This window comes from Acartia tonsa, chromosome 4 (assembly GCF_053477335.1).
Source record: "Acartia tonsa isolate MP-2025a chromosome 4, ASM5347733v1, whole genome shotgun sequence".
In the NCBI taxonomy this organism is placed as follows: Eukaryota; Metazoa; Arthropoda; class Copepoda; order Calanoida; family Acartiidae; genus Acartia; species Acartia tonsa.
The window spans coordinates 54,399,583-54,419,336 of NC_137263.1; the positions used below are offsets into that span (position 1 = coordinate 54,399,583).

Sequence of the window (19,754 nt, forward strand, 5' to 3'; positions counted from 1 at the left end):
ATTACACTAGTCTTCAAAGTTTTATAATAAAGTCTCTTATTCGTTGGCTTAACAGTTTTGGAGACGTTAATTGTATTTCGATTTGTTGGTTCATTGAGTCGAGTGTCCAAATGTTTCAACCATTAATTGTAATCTACAGGGGGGTACTTTTGTGTATCATCATTGGGGATGTACATTAGGGTGGGTTCATATCGGAATTAGACAAAGCGGGGATATGCAACAGATAAAATTAACCTTAAAAACATTTCTGACCGAAAAAGAATTTTAAAATATTGAGTTTTAGAACACAACCACTTAAAAATATAATTCATTACTTATTAGTATGCAACGACGACATTCAAAAAAATTTTTTGAATCAGAACTATGGCTTCATGGTGCTCCCTGGAAAGGCCTTGAGAAGCTGAATCAGGAACTTTTGTCCGTTTCAAAATATCTCGTTCCTAGCCTTAGAAATCACTAAAAAACCAAAAAAAAATAAGGTTTATTGAGAATTGTCCAATTTGTAGAGGTTTTTTAGATTTTCTCAGGCTAGGAACGAGATTTTTTGAAACGGACGAGAGTTCCTGACTCAGCTTCTCAAGGCATTTCCAAGGAGCACCATGAAGCCATAGTTCTGATTCAATAAATTTTTGACTCCCATTTACAAATAGCTATACAATTGAATGTCTGGTCGTCAGCGGTTTTAAGACTTAGGATAAATTTTAAATCATCCAGAGGTGTATTATATCTATATAAATTGAGTGCAGATCCCCGCTTTGGCCTCAGAAAAAAAATGTCCAAAATCGACCCACCCTAATGTACATCAATTTATCGGCCATTGTCATGTCCCTTTAGATCCCTGCAGACGGACAGACATCATTCTACATTGTATCATAGATCTATGCAAAGCATTCCTGTGATATTTCTCACATAGGCCGATCTTCCATGGTTTCTTCCTGTTCTTGTCAACCTCTGGAGGTCCTCTGGGCTTGTACTCCAGCCCTGGACAGATGTCCTCCAGGATTATTCTTTTGTCATACCTAGAATTGTTATGTATGGCATTAAGTATCATAGACAGCTTTCCGCGGATATTAAAATAAAAAAAAATATAAGAAACCTTTAACATCAAGATACTAGGTGCCATATTTTTTCTGACAATTGACACAGAAAGCTGTAAGGTTCATCAGTATGTTAAGATATTACTTAAAAACATGGGTATTTGTAGAAAATAACATTCGGATCTACTGCAGTTCACGGTAAAATATTGCTGGTAACGAATATTGCCAAAAATCTATGAATTTTAAAGGCTGCTAGCTGCCAAACGGCCGAACGTACAGATCATGCCCGCACACTGTTTTAATCGGCATAAGAAGACCTACAAATAATCTGGAATACCCATAAATCAATAATGCATAATTATCTCGCAGTACAGAGAAATGCGCGAAAAATGCCTATTTTACGAGTTTTTTCTTCAGTGAAGCTTTCCCTGTGCATCATTGGATCTTATTTATTCCTGATTATTTGTAGGCCTTCTTATACCGCTTAAAATGGTGTGCGGGTATGATCTGTACGTTCAGTCGTTTGGCAGCTAGCAGACTTTAAAATTCATAGCTTTTTGGCAATATTCGTTACCAGCAATATTTTACCGTGAACTGCAGTAGATCCTAACATTCACATCAGATACAAATAAACACAAATGGATAAAACAAGCATGACAACATCCATAAAAGCGAAGCTCTAAAATCAGAACTTGAAGAACAAGCGAACAATAACTCTTGTAGAGTGTCGCAACTTAATTAGCGAAACTTTAATTTGTTAGTCTAAACAAAATTGTGCATAATTTTATTACAAAATTGCTTAAATACAGGATACACTAAAAGGACATACTTGATTTTTAGTATTTGATTTAGATATGCCTCGCTTATAATATTGAATCTTTTTGTCCTCTAATCATTTCATACCAAAAAACGTTGTTAAAAAAGTTAAAAATCAGCATGTTTTAAATGGACGTACGGACTTTATGGATACGATTTTAGAGTTGCTACGCTTCTTAAATCGTATCTTATTGTTATAGGAATCATCATGTTAAAAATGTATACCTGTCATAGTCCCGCATAACCTGACACTGAATCTTGGGCAGACTGATAGACATGTTCTGCTTAAAAAATATTATCTTAAATTCATTGTAAATCAAATTTTTAAAACTTATGGATCAAAATCAAATACATACATATATGTTAACACATTTTATAGAAAATTATTTTCAAGAAAACAATGAATTAAAATATCTTCTTATGCATTTTTTGTCTTATTTATATTGCCTGTATGAAAACAATGTGTAAATACGCAATACTGCATACTACTTACCTTTTACATTTTAGTAATTTTTTTTTCATTGAAGAAAATTGTCATATAACATACATATCCATATCAATAAAATACATAGATGTACATTACACATTCATATGTAATATTCATTACATTAATTTATTATTGTTGTTCTTTCTTTTTATATATGTACACTCTAGAATAATAATAAATCCAATATAAAACAAACTATCAACCTGCTCTTCAGCATCGTCAAATCTTCTCTTGGCCTCAGCATGGAAGTTCTTCAGGAGGTCAACCTCGTACTGCGGAGGCTCTGCGGGCTTCTTGGGTCCACCTCGCTTGAATGCTTTCCGTCTTTTATCGTCCCTTGATAATGGATATACATAGAATATACGTGGATATTATGACAGTAGAAAGATTGTTGTCAATTCAGGTTGCTAACCTGGAACTCATTTCTTGGTCAGTTGGTTCATCCAGTAAGAGGGGAGGTGATGGAGTAAAGGGGGTAGAAGTATAGTATATTAACAATAGTATATTATACCTGTATAGTCTGGCATTCCTTCTAGGTTTCTGCAGAAGGGCCATCTACAACAACATTATACCTGTATAGCCTGGCATTGCTGGAGGTATCTGCAGAGGGGCCATCTCAAACAATATTATACCTGTATAGCCTGGCATTGCTGGAGGTATCTGCAGAGGGGCCATCTCCAACAATATTATACCTGTATAGCCTGGCATTGCTGGAGGTATCTGCAGAGGGGCCATCTCCAACAATATTATACCTGTAGAGCCTGGCATTCCTGGAGGTATCTGCAGAGGGACCATCTCCAACAGTATTATACCTGTATAGCCTGGCATTCCTGGAGGTATCTGCAGAGGGACCATCTCCAACGATATTATACCTGTATAGCCTGGCATTCCTGGAGGTATCTGCAGAGGGACCATCTCCAACAATCATGTCCAACCGACAAAATCCTGGACGATCCATCTTACAGACTTTTCTGTTTATTTGGTATTTTAATTAACTTTCTGCATTATTTTCTGTAAATGTTTACACTTTATCAGATATTACACTTTACATTTTATCATATAAAATCTGGTGCAACATCCTAGTAATAATACATCGATTATCGTATTAAAATAAGATTAAGCCCAGGAGGACTTGCTTTTTCGCAAAGGACTTGCTATTTCACTTGCTATTAATCTTTAACCAGATTTTGGGGTAAGAATGCAACATAATTCACGCCAGGCTATAATTTGATCAAGACAAAAGTAAGTGCCGAGCTCTGAGACCAGTATTTATGGTAAAATTAGACATAAAACCGTGATGGTTCCAGGTAAAACCAAAATATTTCAGCGGGATCTTTTTGAGAAAATCAGATTTGAAAAATTCAACTTTCACCCCCTAGGAGTTGTCGCATAATCATGACAAGAAAAGCAAAGATTATTTATTTAAAATTTTGAACAACTTTGCTTTTAAGAAGTCTTTCATAAAACCTCTTTATATATGATTTATTTAAGGCTGAATTTCCGTGACCTTAGCAAAGCAACTGATAAAAATGGCCATTAATTAACTCCCTTCATAAAAACTGTTTTCATTTCTTAGGACCCTTCTACTAAATATATGATCATTTTCCAAATATGCATAATATAACATTTCTTCAATAAGTAAAATTGTGTAATAAGTTGATGAACGTAAGAATACTTGACACTAACTGCTTAAAATTTTCTTTGCCTGGATTTTGGTCTAATCGATATATTATTACTTGGATGTTGCACCAGATTTTCATGTACTCTAATGAAGTTATACTTCTAGCTGGCTTAAATAACAAGTCGCCCCTTTACCCCATACCCTCCCCCTCCCAATGGATGAAAGAATTGACCAATAAATGAGATACATATTTGCAACCTAAATTGACGACAAATTTTCTCCTGTCAATATATCCACGTATAATATATCCATTAATACAAAGTGAGGTGGGGAATAAAGCAACAGGGGGGAAGTTATTACTACCAGGGATTAAAGGGGACAGGAGATATAAATGTTAAATCAGGGAGGAAGGAGAGGTCAATGAAAGTTTTTTTTTATCTGCCATACCCGTACTTCTAGCAGCTGCTTAAAGTTGAAATTATTCAAATTTGCATAGTTCTATTCCTATTCAGGTAGGAAGAGGACATTGGACTGTAAATTACACTGGTACCCAAATTTTTTAAACACATTCTCTCATATGTTCACTGTAAACTTTGGGTACTTGCATTAAATCATGATAAGTTGGTTTAAACTTATGATGCCCAATCTTTTCAACCAATAAAATTTAAACTTACAAAAGGGATTAGTTTCTTTATCATCATTGGGGATGCATCAAGTTTATAGTCCATTGAATTATCCCTTAAGATCTCTGTTTTTATAGAGTAGAATGTTTCCCTTTGGGGAAAAATAAAGAGATGCATATTAAATGGGGGGAATTAAACTTACATAAAAGTTTGAAGACGGAAGGTGTTAATAATGGAACCAATAACCAGATAACATTTTTATTACAATTAAATAAATCAATATCCTTTTATACTTGATATATTTGATCAAATGAATCGCTAAAATGTTCGTTTAACTTTTGAAATACTTTCCAGAATAGCTTCAAACCTGATTATTTTTTACTATGTAGCTTAAAACCATTTCTGAAATTCTAAGCCACAATCAAAAGTCATGTTTTTCAAAATATAGAATTAAGATCTTAGAATTAATCCTTGTTATGTTTGCCCAGATCGTTGTCCCCAGAGGGCCTCAAAACTGAAATTCGTACCAGCAATTTTCGAGATCTTTTGGCTACAGACAAAATAAATGTTGTGGGTCAAGTTTTTACGCTTTTTTAATCAGATTTATATATTATTAATCAATATTCGTTGTTATTAATTATATCTGAAGTGATTTTTTTTCATGGAGGGAGGGGACATTGAACTGTTTATTACACTTTACAATTTTTTTTCATAACGTTTTCTTATTTGTTGGCTTCACAACTTTGGGGACTTCTATTGTATCTTTATTGGTTGTTCAAGTGTCTAAACGTTTCAACCATTAATTGTCATCTACAAAAGGTTTAATTTTGTGTATCATAATTGGGTATGTACGTGTCTTATCCCTTTAGATCCCTGGAATTTGTGATATCATTGCAGTTGTCATGGTTACAGTATATAAGTCAACTCAGTTCAACAGTTTTATCACTAATTATATTCGGAACAAGGATGACAACATCCATAAAAGCGAAGCACTGAAACAGTAGGACAAACGGAAATTAACACTTATATAGTGTCAGAACTGAATAATCATAATATAAATGTATAAGAGTCAAAGCAAAATTGTAAGTAAAATGTGTTGAAAAACTGCTTGATTCAGGATAATGTTTATGGACATACTTACATTTCTAGGACTTGATTATAGAGTTGCTTCGCTTATTACATTATACTTTGTTGTCCCAGGAATCAATATACCAAAAATCAGATCAATCGGATGATTAGATCACATAAAAATTTGTTGTTAAAAAAGTAAAAAAATCAACATGTTTAAAATGGACGTACGGACATTTTGGTGATGATTATAGAGTTGCTACGCTTTCTAAATCGTACCTAACTATTAAAGGAATCACCATGCAAAATTTGAAATCGATAGGACAATTCTAACATGCCTAAATTAACGAAAAAAGCTATCCGTTACGGACGTACGGACGTACGGACGGACGGACCGACCCTAATTATAGAAAAGCTTCGCTTTTAATATTCGGAAATTGTAAATAAGGAAATGAAAGTGTATTTGTATCGAAGGATCTCGCTAACCGCAAAACCGATATGAATCTCCTTTACAAGGTAGCATCACATAGATCCTAAAAGGTTTTTAACCATTTTAAGGTGGAGGATTCGACTACCCCCCCCAAGAGCAATTGCCCCTAGAAAAATGAGTACCCCTTCAAAAATAAAATTAAATTTTAGGGGGGGGGGGGGGGTCGACTCACCCTTACCCCCCACCCTACTCAAGTGCACCTATATGTTCTCTAGGGGTTTAGCCGCTAGTCATGTATATAGAGAGAAGGTCATCCCACTACTTTTTCATGGAGTTTTTTTTATCTAGTTCTAAATTTTCCTAATTAAACTTTTTGTTTGTTGGATAATGTCCATTTATAATACAAAGTAGCTTGGTGTCAGTCTGTCTGTCTGTCCCTTAAGATCTCGGTAACCACTGAACCGATTGGATTTTACTCTTCGGGGAATATACCTACTGGTCATGTGGTGGTTTTAAGCTATTTTCTTGGGAGGTGGGATACCACCAACCCCTCCCCCAAAAAAACTTAATATCCCCCTCAATTTTTTAAGCAGTTAATTTAAAATGTGGTGGTTGCGGCACCAGAGGTTCTTATTCTTTTTAAAATTAACTCTTGGGGCAAAGCCCCTAGAGCCTAGGGACGAAGCCGCTAATTTATCATATACCGTTGGAGGAGAGTGATGTAATAGTTATTTCTTTCATCGTATTATAAACGGCTTTCCGCGGATATAGAATTGTACAATCATAAGATTAAAACCAGTTTTTTTTAGCCCCGAGATGCCGAAGGGGGCTAAAAAAACTGGTTTTAATCTTATGATTGTACATTTTTATATTCGTAGAAAGCTGGATATAATACGATGCTAGACATATTTTTTTCGTATGGATGAGAACCGGTTCCTATCCACCGGATTCGAACGAATACGAGAAATTATATTAATTGAACTCTCCTTGTTGTGACAAGATTGTCCTTGGTTACTCTCAGGGATCTAAAGGGATAAGACATTGGCCGATAAATTGATTTACATCCTCTATGATGACACACAAAATTACCAACCACACTAGATTACAATTTAATTAGTTGAAACGTTTCGACACCCAACTTAATGAACCAACCAATCAAAATACAAATAAAAGTCCCCAAAGACGCTAGTTACTTTATATTTCTCTATACCGACATGTATTTATATTTATTCATATTTTATCCCTTTTTAAGCTTTTTTTATAATTAGGGTCACTGTGGGCTAGAATTGAATCAAGACCACAGGTTGATCCGTCCGTCCGTTTTCTTTTCGTTAATTTAGACATGTTAGAATTGTCCTATCAATTTCAAACTTTGCATGATAATCCACATAACAGTTGGTCCGATTTAGAAAGCATAGCAAGTCTATAATCGTTACCAGAATGTTCGTACGTACATAATTTGAAATATGTTCATTTTAAAAAACTATTTTGAAAAAAACTTGTATAATTTTGTTGATAAAAATGTTAAGCATGTTTTAATAGACGCACGTACTCTCTGTTAGCGATTATAGCGTTTTTTACGACAATGCAAACATGGCAGGAAAACGAACGGTTTGGTGGACGGGCGCAAGGAATGACTCGATCATTATAATAAAGCCTCGCTTCTAAATATATGTATATTATACTTTTGATGTTTTAATTGTTATTTCTAATATTAATAAATCCTTTAAATATATTAGGTATAGATTTCATTAGTCTTTATAAACCTTACTAAAAAAAAATATATTTTATAAAAAAGACGACATTTTAAGAAATTTTGCGGTTGCCATATAAATCAAAATTTTCGATGTTGGTGTAAGATTTGCAATCAATTTTAAATTAAAGAGGGCGGCATATTATTTGTTTCTAAAACTGAATTAATTTTATCGAAAGATATTTATATTTGTTTTTAAATAAACATCAATTAAAAACTAGAATTGTTTGATTAATTGTCAGAGTTGGCAACCTCAAAGTTACAGAACGCGGCATTTCTCGTGGAGCTCGCACCGAACCACACGTGCTGTATCCAACTATTATGTTGAACAGAGAGGAAAAACATGCTGTTCGCGATAGTGATTTATTTTCTAATATTTGTGATTTTTTAAAATTTACGTTATTAATATGATCCGTTTAATTGTGTATAATTTTCGTTTTGTTGCTAAGTGATGTTTTCAAAGATGCCGGCTTAAGATAAGTTGTAAATTTTAATTGTTTCTAAAGTTTAGGTATTATGGTTTGATTGAGATCTGTTCTGGCAACTCCATATATTATATGTAGGGGTTGCATTGTCTATTATAATTTTTTCCAATTAATGCCGTATAAACACTGATTTATTCTAGTTTTGTATTATTTACGTTTAGTTAATCTTATTTTACTTAACTTCTAAATATTTATTTTGATATTTTTTAACCCTTTCGTACTATACTCTGCATGAGGAAGTAGAACTTAAGTCTGTGCTCTTTTTGAAGAAAAATGGCGCCTTTTTGCTTAAATGCTGCAAGTTATTTTTTATCTAATACACATTTACTTTATTTTCTTCCATTCAGTCCACGTTTCTTTAAGTGTAAATAATTAAACATATAATTTTCAGCAAGAAAATGGCCGAAGCAGATTGGGATAACGAGGTGGAGCAAATGCAACAAGAGGAGGCTCCTCCCGCACCATTCGTTGCTGAACCTGTTGAGATCAAGCTTTTCAACAGGTAACAAATTATTTTATTTATTACTGAAACAGATCTTTCTGAAAGTTCTAGAGTTTCTTTGATGTATTAAACTAAATTTCTAATGATTTTTTGTGTTAATTTCGCAATGCGTTGGAATTTATTTGTAAATTTTAATGTGCTATGTAACTTAATAATTTCGAGTAACTGGATGTCTGTCGTAGTAGTAGTATGTTTGTGAATTTTACTTTTCATGAAATGTTTATTATCTTTGCATTTTTTCAAACTTTAATTTTATTTTAACGCTTTAGAAAAGTTTTTATGATTGCTTTCCGTGGATATTAAAATTGAAACGTTTAAGACTAAAACCAGTTTTGTTAGACTCAAGGTACCAAAGGCCCGGCTAACAAAACTGCTTGTTTTGACGTAGTCCTACAATGCGACTAATGAAATTGTCCTTAAAATTTACTATTTGTTTGTATCCTATCCTTGTTTATAAAGTATAAAGTTAAAGATATTATTTAATTACACCCATTATTTTTAGATGGAGCCCCGAGGATGTCCATGTCCAGGACATGTCTCTCCAGGATTACATTGCCGTTAAGGAGAAGGGAGCCCGTTACCTTCCCCACTCCGCTTCTAGGTATTGTGCCAAGCGCTTCAAGAAGGCCCAGTGCCCCATTGTTGAGCGTCTGGTTAACAGCCTTATGATGCACGGTCGCAACAACGGTAAGAAGCTCCTGACCGTCAGAATTGTTAAGCACAGCTTTGAGATCATCCACCTGACCACTGGTGAGAACCCTCTCCAGGTACGTAGAATTTCAGGGGTGTATCTTCTGCACAAGATTCATTTTTTCCTCTATCCCCCCGTCCCCTTCTCTAGTTTTTTTCCTAAAGTGGTAAAAAATGGTTAACTGTTTTCAGTCCTCTATATTTTATTCATTTTTTTTACCCATTCCACATGTTTTTCTGGGTTTTTCCCAAACTAATTATTTTTAATTTTCATTCCCTCTAAATCTCATATCCCCCTCCCCCCCCCCCCCCCTTTAGCAGGAGATTCCATTCTGAATATAAACCCCTGTAGAATTTTAGTTTCCAATACAGGGGTGTTTACTTGCACAAGATTTTTTTTCCCCGGCTACAAATTTCTTTATTCCCCCCCCCCCTAGTTTTTTCTCACCAAGTAGGGGAGAAAATGGAAAAATATTTAAAGAACTCTATATTTTAATTATTTTATCCCTCCTATCACATTCTTTTAGTTTTTTTTTTACCAAGGAGGGGGGGGAGGGGAATGGAAAAAATGTTTTCAGTTTTCTTAATTTTTACATTTTTTCCCCCCTCCAACCACTAATTTTTTATCCCCTTCCCCCCCTGAGCCGGGGATCCCATGTAGAATATACACCCCTGTTCCAATATACTTCCATGTCTATTAGTCTTAACGAATGCCTGTGTTTTGTCCGACCTATGGAACTGTACAACAAATTCTTGTGTTCTTCCTTCCCTAAATATTGAAAAATAGCTTCGTTTCAAATAGAAATTTGTCCACGATTTAGTGGGAAAGGCTTTTGTGATTAAAATAAGATTTTTTTCTTTTCTAGATTGTCGTCAACGCTATCATCAACTCCGGACCCCGTGAGGATTCTACCCGTATTGGTCGTCAGGGTACCGTCAGGCGTCAGGCCGTTGATGTGTCTCCTCTGAGACGTGTGAACCAGGCTATCTGGCTTCTGTGCACCGGCGCCAGAGAGGCTGCCTTCCGTAACATCAAGTCTATTGCTGAGTGTCTGGCTGATGAGCTCATCAACGCCGCTCGTGGCTCCAGCAACAGCTACGCCATCAAGAAGAAGGATGAACTTGAGCGTGTCGCCAAGTCTAACCGTTAAGAAATTCACTTTATACGTTGCATTCTTATGTCCAATCTGTTTATAACAAAAATATGTTATTCCAACAAATATTGCAAATATATTTGCATAGAATTCTTGCTAAAGATTAAAAACATAAATATCAGTTATACTTGTATAAAAGATAAAAACTTTTAAATGATATCTTAGAATTGTTTCTACAGTGTTAACTGGTATTTCAGATTCATACGTTAAATATATAAAATGGACTCGCCGCTGAAGAAAGAAAAGAAGAAAAAGAAGTCCAAGGATATTGAGAACGTTGGCGACATTCAGGTACTTTATGTGTTCAACTCACATTCTAGACAGTTTTCGCGGATAGGAAAATTCTAAATTTTTGTGTCTCTATCATATTTTTGATCTTTATTATGTACAATGGTCTTTAAGAAGCATTAATGTTTAAGTAGAATGGCTTGGGACTGGTTTTAATCTAGCAGATATTCATATGATTTGATTGAACTAAACTTGCAATCATTTTGCCTTTATTTTGTTTTTTCTTTGCCTACGTGTTTCTGTGCTAGTAATATATTTGTCAAAGTTTTCTAATTCTCAATTTATTCCATTACTTTCTAGACCAACACAAGCTTTACAGTCGAACCTTCCACAAAAGCGCCACCAGCCCTCGACACTTCACAATGGCCATTGTTGCTTAAAAATTTTGACAAATTGAACGTGCGTACCAACCATTACACACCCATACCTCATGGTGCTTCGCCATTGAAGCGTGATCTCACCAATTACGTCAAGTCCGGCTTTATCTGCCTGGACAAGCCTTCAAATCCAAGCTCCCACGAGGTCGTGGCATGGATCAAGAGAATTTTAAGGGTGGAGAAGACTGGTCACTCTGGTACATTGGATCCCAAGGTTACTGGTTGTCTGGTCGTGTGCATTGATCGTGCCACCAGATTGGTCAAGTCCCAGCAGAGCGCTGGTAAAGAGTACATGGTTATATACAGGTAATGGCTTTTATTCGTTCTTATTAAAATAGATTAAGTGAAAAGATTAGCGTTATATTTTTGAATTGTCCTAAGAGTGCCTATCGAAGGGATTAAAGCTTTACTTTTGATACAGTGCAAGTTAAACGGGTTTACATATTTTGTTGGTATTTACCAAATTGATCCCTAAAAAATCCTCTAATCCTCAACCACAATATTTTGCTCTAATTCTCAAGTATTTGTATTCTACTTGTTGCAATATTGATATTTTTGTATTTATAAAAATCTGTTAACACAAATATACGCTCCAATAATATGGTACATCTTCTTAGGTTGCACGATTCTATCCCAATGAAACGGGTTGCCGGAGAGCTTGAGAAACTGAAGGGTGCCTTGTTCCAGCGTCCCCCTCTAATCAGCGCGGTCAAGCGTCAGCTGCGTGTCCGTACCGTGTACGAGAGCAAGCTTCTTGAGCACGACGAGGAGCGCAACATGGGCATTTTCTGGGTGTCTGTCGAGTCTGGTTTCTACGCCAGAACCATTTGTGTACATTTGGGCTTGATGCTGGGCTGTGGAGGACAGATGCAGGAGCTAAGGCGACCCAGGTCCGGTGTTATGACTGAGAAGGAGGCCGTGACAATGCATGATATTATGGATGCTCAGTGGTTGTATGATAATCATAAGGTCAGTTTTTTAGTAGCGAAGCTGCTTTATTATTCAAGATGTCTACAAATTTCCGACTAAAAGCTCTTTGGTTAAACTTTTATGTTTTATTGTTGCTGGTTGAAACTTACTGTCCTTATGTGAAAATTTCTGCACCAATGAGCATGAGCAATTGTTTAATACTCTTAACCAGCTTGTTGCGTCTGTTTAAGGTAAATGCTTTGAAATATGAGGCACGATTGTTTCATTATAAATAATCCTTTATTATTTTAGGATGAAAGTTACCTCAGACGCGTTATTCGTCCCCTGGAGTCACTCCTAACCAAACACAAGCGTATCATCATGAAAGACACGGCCGTTAACGCCATCTGTTACGGTGCCAAGATTCTTCTACCTGGTGTCCTACGTTATGAGGATGGTATCGAGATCAACGAGGAAATTGTTGTGTGTACTACCAAGGGCGAGGCAATCTGTCTGGGTATTGCCCAGATGACAACTGCCACCATGGCCAGTTGCGACCACGGCATTGTTGCCAAAATTAAGCGGGTTGTCATGGAACGAGATCTTTACCCCAAGAAGTGGGGACTGGGTCCACAGGCCTCCATGAAAAAGAACATGATTAAGCAGGGACTGCTGGACAAACACGGCAAACCGAACGAGAACACTCCTCGCGACTGGAGATCATCATATGTTGATTATAACATTAAAAAAGAATCTGGCGCGAATGATGCTTCAGTACCTGCTGCAACCAACATTGTCATCAAGAAGGAAGAAGATGCTGACACCCCCAAGAAGGAGAGTAAGAAAAGGAAGTTGAGCGAGCAGAGCGAGTCTGTACCTGCCACACCTGTTGCCGATGACGCAGAGGTTAAGAAAGAGAAGAAAAAGAAAAAGAAGAAAGACAAGGATAAGGAGAATGGTGATGCTACCATGGACACCACCGCTGCAGACACCACTCTTGATGTAAGTATTTTTTTTATTTGTAGCTAACGAACTGTTTTTAAGGTCTTGTTCGTTGGTGTGTATGAAAGTTCGTGTTAACTAAGTAAATTGTTTATTGATATTCTTTACATTTTGAAGTTTTATATCATTCTCCATCTTTTGCTTTTGTAGTTGGTATTTAATTTGTCTTTTACTATCGTGCAGTGGCCTGACTTGTTACCTTGTGGCTACGCTTCTAGTTCTAGAGGTAGGAGAACAGAATTATAGCCTAAAATCATTCTAAGATTTATGTGAATCTTCCCTAAAAAGAGAACTCTGTTCAGTACTTATTGAAATCCTAAGCTTCAAATAAAAAATCTTGCTACTTAACATAACGGGATATTGGCTTTGCCAAACAAATACCTAACCGAACTTTAAAAAAATTGAGTCTTATCCATATAGGTCTTTTGTACTAATGCCATTTGATGTTAAATGTTTTTTTAAATAATCTTAAGGTGACTCAGAATGGTGATGAGTCAGTAAAGAAGAAAAAGAAAAAGAAGAAACAGAAAACTGAGAATGGAGATTCGGATTGAAACCCCAGCAGGCGTCAATTCTTCCCTTATCCAGATTTTTTCTCAACAAGAAATAAGTTATTTTTGTTGTCACTCGGGTATATTAATAATGTTATTTTGGTATTAACGAGCAAAGTTATTGGTGAGATTTTTAAATATTATTTATACTAAAAGGATTTGTGCTATTAAGCTATGAATTAAAATTGCCAAATGTTCAAATGTTACATAGCTCGTTACTATCAAAATCCCAGGGTATACGTTTATTATGCAATATGAAATATTATTCACGCAGTTATTTTTATACTAAAGCTCTATTTATAATAATTTTAAAAAATTTCTTGGGTTTTGATATTGGTATTCGTGTTTAAGCGAAGTATTAAAATCAATTCTTAACTAGTCCAGGGTCTCTTCATAATAAATTTCAATGCATTTTTCAAGGACTAAACCTAAATCCAGATTATAATCCAACCTTTTTGTTGTCAATCGTTGTAGCCCTCATGTTGCATACGATACTTCAGCTTGTTGTGCCCATGTTAACTAACATCTTCGGTTGGGACATGTGATATTATAATTGTTATTTTTTTTTCAGATTAATCCTGTTGGGTTAATTTTATTATCCAAAAATGTCGTCGTTAAAAAACGCGTTCAAATCTCAGCACACGCACAGGGAGCGTGGGCAGCCGCGCAGCCGTGAACACTTGGGACAGCTGGAGAAGAGGCAGGATTACAAGTTGCGTGCCTCGGATGCTAATAAGAAGAAGAAGGCTTTGAAGATACTGAGACAAAAGGCACTGGAGAGGAATCCTGATGAGTTCCACCACAAAATGATTAATTCCAGGTAAAATTATTTTAGTGAAGCAATATTAACATAAATTAGGCAACCTCAGCTCCGTGCATATCATTAAAAAATTGAAATTTTTAGTTGGTTGGAATAATGGAAAGTTAATTTATCTACTAGGGTTGGCAATCCGTTACCGAATCCGGAATCCGCCCAATTTTTGGTCAATATTGGAATCCGAATCCGGAATCCGTGTTTTAATATCTGTTTCGGATTCTTAATTTGTAGGCTAAAATTAGCGTCTCGAGTTTTTTTTATTTCAACTCAATCTTTTTGAAGGCAAAGATTATCATCATTGTATATAAAAAAAATTTTGGATCTACTGTAGTTCACGGTAAAATATTGCTGGTAACAAATATTGCAAAAAATCTATGAATTTTAAAGGCTGCCAAACGGCTGAACGTACAGATCATGCCCGCACACTGTTTTAAGCGGCATAAGAAGGCCTACAAATAATCTGGAATAGCTATAAATCAATAATGCTTAATAATCTCACAGTGCAGAGAAATGCGCGAAAAAGGCTTATTTTACGCATTTTTTCTTCAATGAAGCTTTCCCTGTGCATCATTGGATCTTGGCTATTCCAGATTATTTGTATGCCTTCTTATACCGCTTAAAATGGTGTGTGGGTATGATCTGTACGTTCAGCCGTTGGGCAGCTTTAAAATTCATAGATTGTTGGCAATATTTTACCGTAAACTGCAGTAGATCCAAAAATTTATAATCTGGTTCGATTCTCGGAAGTTAATTATAGAGAACACAAAAAAACATTAATTTTTAGGACATGTGTAGCACTTAATTTTTGGTATATTGATTTCTGGAACAACAAAGTATAATGTTAAAAGCAAAGCAAGTCATAAAAAATGTAAGTATGAAACATTATGCTATATCAAGCAGTTTTTCAACAAACTTAAAATTTTGCTTCGACTCTTATACATTTATATTCTGATAATTCAGTTCTGACACTATACAAGTGTTATTGTCAGTTTGTCCTACCTTTTCAGTGCTTCGCTTTTATGGATGTTGTCATACTTGTTTTTTTTTGTAGATTGGTGGATGGGGAGCACACCGAGCGCTGGAGTGACTCCAAGAAGACTCATAAGGGGGAGGGTCCTCTGAGCGCGGAACAGATTGCGCTCATGCAAACACAGGACATCAATTACATCAACAGCAAGAGGATCTCTGAGAAACGGAAGCTTGAAAAGCTACAAAGCAGGTACTTTGTTAATTTTTTTTCTAGTTTCTCAATTCCTACCTAGCATTTAATGTAAAAAAAAAATATTTTATGATTTTCTGTTTGACTAGCGAAAAATTCATAATTCTCCCATCCATTGGGGGAGGCGAATCCAAATAAGTAAATATCACTTTCTAAAACAAACTTGGGTAATAAATAGTGAGGGCCCGAGGGTGGGGGGTGAAAATACAACCCTGTAATCTGAAATTATTTTCATTGCTTCACGTGTTTATATTTGCACACTTTTTACCGATTTGACTATTTTTAATAAGTGTAACAATTGAGTGTGTATTGGTAGGTTGAATTCGAATTTAAGATACTTCACCGAACCTCAAATGCATTTCGTCGCCGAATTTTATTTTATTTTTTTTCTATTCACAGGTTGCATTTGATCAGCTCTGACAAAGCAGTGAAGAACAAGCACACAATATTTGTGGACAGTGAGAAGGAGAAGCGTACGCTGGACCTGGCTACCAGGCTGGATACGCACCCTGCCCTGCTGGACAGGGCATACAACAGGCCCAGAGTGAAGGATCTCAAGACGGGGAAATTTTCTACCTATCTGGACCCTGAAGAGGTATTTATTGAAAATATTAACTTTTAAGGTTCTTACAAAAAAGGGGTGTTTTAATGCAACCATCTCTTAATCAGTTCGCAATTTGGCACTTAAAATCTGAATTTCGTTATGAACTTTGGCATGAGTAAGCCTTGATAATTAGCAAATTTTTGGTTATTTTCAGAACAAATCGGTAACAGGCGCTATCTACACTGAGCCTTTGCCGTTACTTTTCAAACTTTTTTTTTCGATTTAGGGAAAATAGATCAATCAAGGATTACTCGTACAAAATTCTGATTTTAAGTGCCATTTGCGCTCCATTACGAAATGGTTGCATTATTCACCCCCCCCCCCCCCATCTTAATGTTAAAATTAGGGTTGGCATTCCGGATCCGGAATCCGCCAAATTTTTGGCCAATTTTGGAATCCGGAATCCGTTTTTTAATAGCGGATTCCGGATTCTTATTTGGCAGGCTAAAATTAGCGTCTTGAGTTTTTTCTTTCAACTCCTCTTTGAACGCAAAGATTTTCATCATTATATATAATATCTTTAAAAAAAAATTTAAAAATCCTTTAAAAATATTGCTAGAATCCGGAATCCGAATCTGGAATCCGCAAGGAATCTGATCCTTTTTTTTGACGGATTCTTTAATAATTTTGGAATCCGAATCCGGCCCAAAAATTCGACGGTTTGCCATCACTAGTTAAAATATTAGTATAACTTGCAGGATATACCAATACTCAGTTAAGTTCAAAGGGTATAAACTTAACTCTTACAATATTTGCACTTTAACGCACATTCTGTCACGTTATATTGATGAAAATGGAAGGATTACAGGACGGTTCTATTCAAACGTAAGATTCGAAGATGCTGAGCACACTTTGCTCTTGTCCGTTCTTAGTCTCCTATCCTTGAAAATTGATTACCATGCTGATTGATTGATTGATTGATTAGCCATAGTCACTAAGGGTTTAGACCTAAGTAGCCATGGAGTAGGCTGAGACACTTTTGTATAGCCACTAGGGCTATCAAATTCCACGTTAAAGCACATTATGACTTGACCCGCTATCTCATGAGAGCTACTCATTATTACCTCACCCTCGCCGAGTATGGCAGGTGTCCCAAATTAAGTCACCGTAATGAATGACGCTCTCCGAAGAGGAGCTTGGGACAAGGGTAGTACTGATATTATGTACTTGACTATTAATTATCCAAACTTACTCAATAATCCCCTTCTTACACAACCAGGGGAAGTTGCGTGAATGTATTCAACTATGAAATTCGAGTTTCCACATGGGGACTAGAACTCGAACTCTCATCACCGTAACTCAGTGCGTTACCACTGAGCTACGACGGCCCCTTTACCATGCTGATTATAATTGGGATTTCAATCCCCACTTTATATTGACTAATTCTGTACTTCAAATTTGTTAAGGCGGAGAAGATAAGTAGACAGACTGCTAAGATGTACAGAGAACTGGAGCAAAGAATGGACAGGGATGAAAAGTTGTCTGTGTTGCAGAGAAAGATGCAGATTAGAGCCCTCCTTAAATCAGGTGCGGATTATCAAACTCTAGCTACTTTAATGTCTAAATACGGAATATTCTTTTATTCCTTTAGCTTTGACTAGCTGCTACGCCCCCAGAGGCCTCTAGTGGCACTTTAAATGCTTTTGTTTGTTAAAGTCTACGAAAATTCTGGGTGGTGGTACCCTCCCCCAAAATTGTTATAAACCTTACCGGGAACCATGAGAATCTACCCTGATAAGGAGTCTGGAGAACCCGATCGGTTCAGCGGTTAGCGAGATCCTTCGGTACAGACACACACACAAACATCCTGTTACTTTAGTATAAGGATTATAGGATGGTAGAGGTCTGTTGACAGGAAAAATAAAGAATATAGGAATTCGAAAGCCTGGACCAAAAACTTATTTTTTTTCTTTTCAGCTACCAATTCACTGTTAAGAACAGGTTCTAATACAGCGTAATATAAGTTGATTTAAACTCGTACTTTATTGGTATCGCACTTGTCATCTTTCCGCGTATAGTAAAATATAAGATTAATTTGGTCCCAACAAATCTAGAATTTTTCTTCGCGTATTTATCGAAAAGTTTGCTACCTAATGTGCGAGGTACCAAGGAGCTCATGAGTCATAACCGTATGTTTATTGATATTTTGCTTTCAAAGAATTAACGGTTCATTTGATATTTTATTTATATTTTTAGAAAAAAACAAACCAATGAGAAAGTTGAAAGAAGAAACTCCAGATTCTGCTCCTGTCTACCAATGGGCTACAAAGAGACAGAAATGAAAGCGAGAAAGTTGCGTTATTGTGGAGAAGTTTGTAGAACGTGGAAATTGTTCCCTACTGAAGCAGATTTAATTTTGTGTTAAGTTCCATGTAATTTTGACAGTTATATTTTCTTTCATTTTACCTGTCTTTTGTCGTAATCTTTATGTAAAAAATTTTCAGTTACTTATTTAAAAAGGGTTGTCATTTTTGGCAGGTAAGAAAAGGACATGACATGACATTACATTAGACTGTAATTCAGGGGTGTATAATATTCTGCATGGTTGACTAAATATGTGGTTAGGGGTAAAAATTAACGAGAACGAACAACATTTTTTCAATTTTTCTCCCCATGTTGGCTTACAAACTTTGGACTCTGGTTTTAACTTCCAACATACGTTGTTCATAATTTTCAAACAAAAATTGTAAACTATCTACAGAAAGGGTTTTTAAGTTATCTTTTACTTCAGATCCATAATTTTTAATTATTGAGTTGTCTAAATTTATTTTCTAAGAATTCTTCCTTTTTATACTTTTGATAAAATATATTCTTAAACACTATCCACAATTCTGACTATCAGAACTATTATGTACCTATTTAATAAATTAAAATTCATTCAGGTGTTACAAATTTTGATTATGTATTTATGAAAATAAATATTTGAATTAATATTTAATCCTTTTTATTTTTAAAATTTTTACTGTGAACTTATTTTTGAATATTTGTTGTAACAAAGCTTTTTAATACTCTGGTATTGTACGTACATTTTACATCCTACCAACTTGAATGTTTTTCTAGTCTGTAAAGTACTAAGATTTTATGCAGAGTAGATCTATTTAGGCCAATAGATGTGAATCATTTATTCTGTAAGAAAAGCAAAAAAATTTAACATATTGTTTTTTTTAAATGTAACTATCTCGTAATCGGTGAGCTAATGGCACGTAGATTTCGAATTTCGATCTGAAATTTTGCTTGAATAATCCTTGGTAGGGCTATTTTCCCTAAATCGAACAAAGTGTTAAAGTAACGGCTCAGCTGCTTTTTGGCTATTCTTAGGGC

The 19,754-nt window shown here is 35.5% G+C and overlaps 4 protein-coding genes across 8 annotated transcripts in view; 3 read left to right on the forward strand and 1 right to left on the reverse strand.

The window, feature by feature from the left end:
* The window catches only part of LOC145317800 (small ribosomal subunit protein uS7-like), a 250,489-nt gene extending 239,625 nt beyond the window's left edge, over window positions 1-10,864 (forward strand). Inside the window, exons 2-4 of one of the 2 annotated variants that reach the window (XM_080159070.1) lie at window positions 8,710-8,822; window positions 9,325-9,589; window positions 10,379-10,864. In XM_080159070.1, the coding sequence (XP_080015196.1) occupies window positions 8,719-8,822; window positions 9,325-9,589; window positions 10,379-10,663 (654 nt within the window). In that variant the 5' untranslated portion in view covers window positions 8,710-8,718 and the 3' untranslated portion in view covers window positions 10,664-10,864. Of the gene's footprint in view, window positions 1-8,702; window positions 8,823-9,324; window positions 9,590-10,378 lie in introns of those variants that run through there. The other variant, XM_080159069.1, reaches the window with a different exon arrangement.
* Window positions 1-14,365, forward strand: part of Nop60B (dyskerin pseudouridine synthase 1 Nop60B) — a 581,533-nt gene extending 567,168 nt beyond the window's left edge. Inside the window, exons 2-7 of one of the 3 annotated variants that reach the window (XR_013879118.1) lie at window positions 10,862-10,957; window positions 11,255-11,637; window positions 11,949-12,300; window positions 12,553-13,242; window positions 13,716-13,895; window positions 14,027-14,365. Coding sequence is in view for 1 of the 3 variants with exons in the window: in XM_080159066.1 (XP_080015192.1) it covers window positions 10,886-10,957; window positions 11,255-11,637; window positions 11,949-12,300; window positions 12,553-13,242; window positions 13,716-13,796 (1,578 nt within the window). In the remaining 2 variants the exon portion in view is untranslated. Of the gene's footprint in view, window positions 1-10,861; window positions 10,958-11,254; window positions 11,638-11,948; window positions 12,301-12,552; window positions 13,243-13,715 lie in introns of all 3 variants that reach the window. The other 2 variants (XR_013879119.1, XM_080159066.1) reach the window with 2 other exon arrangements.
* On the reverse strand, window positions 821-3,345 carry LOC145315551 (uncharacterized). The gene is made up of 4 exons (XM_080155532.1): window positions 3,213-3,345; window positions 2,544-2,676; window positions 2,079-2,137; window positions 821-1,019 (listed from the first exon to the last, which is right to left on the reverse strand). Exons 1-4 carry the CDS (start codon window positions 3,296-3,298, stop codon window positions 821-823), a joined length of 477 nt encoding a protein of 158 aa, XP_080011658.1. The 5' UTR covers window positions 3,299-3,345.
* LOC145317799 (putative U3 small nucleolar RNA-associated protein 11) lies at window positions 14,363-19,364 on the forward strand. 2 transcript variants are annotated; one of them, XR_013879120.1, is made up of 6 exons: window positions 14,363-14,613; window positions 15,662-15,829; window positions 16,229-16,424; window positions 17,840-17,960; window positions 18,630-18,911; window positions 19,210-19,364. XR_013879120.1 is itself a non-coding variant. In XM_080159068.1 (5 exons), the coding sequence occupies exons 1-5, from the start codon at window positions 14,399-14,401 to the stop codon at window positions 18,713-18,715; spliced, it is 786 nt and encodes a 261-aa protein (XP_080015194.1). In that variant the 5' UTR covers window positions 14,363-14,398; the 3' UTR covers window positions 18,716-19,364. The 2 variants fall into 2 exon arrangements, 1 of the variants encoding a protein (XP_080015194.1); XM_080159068.1 differs by having other exon boundaries at window positions 18,630-19,364.
* Window positions 19,365-19,754: the final 390 nt, after the last annotated feature.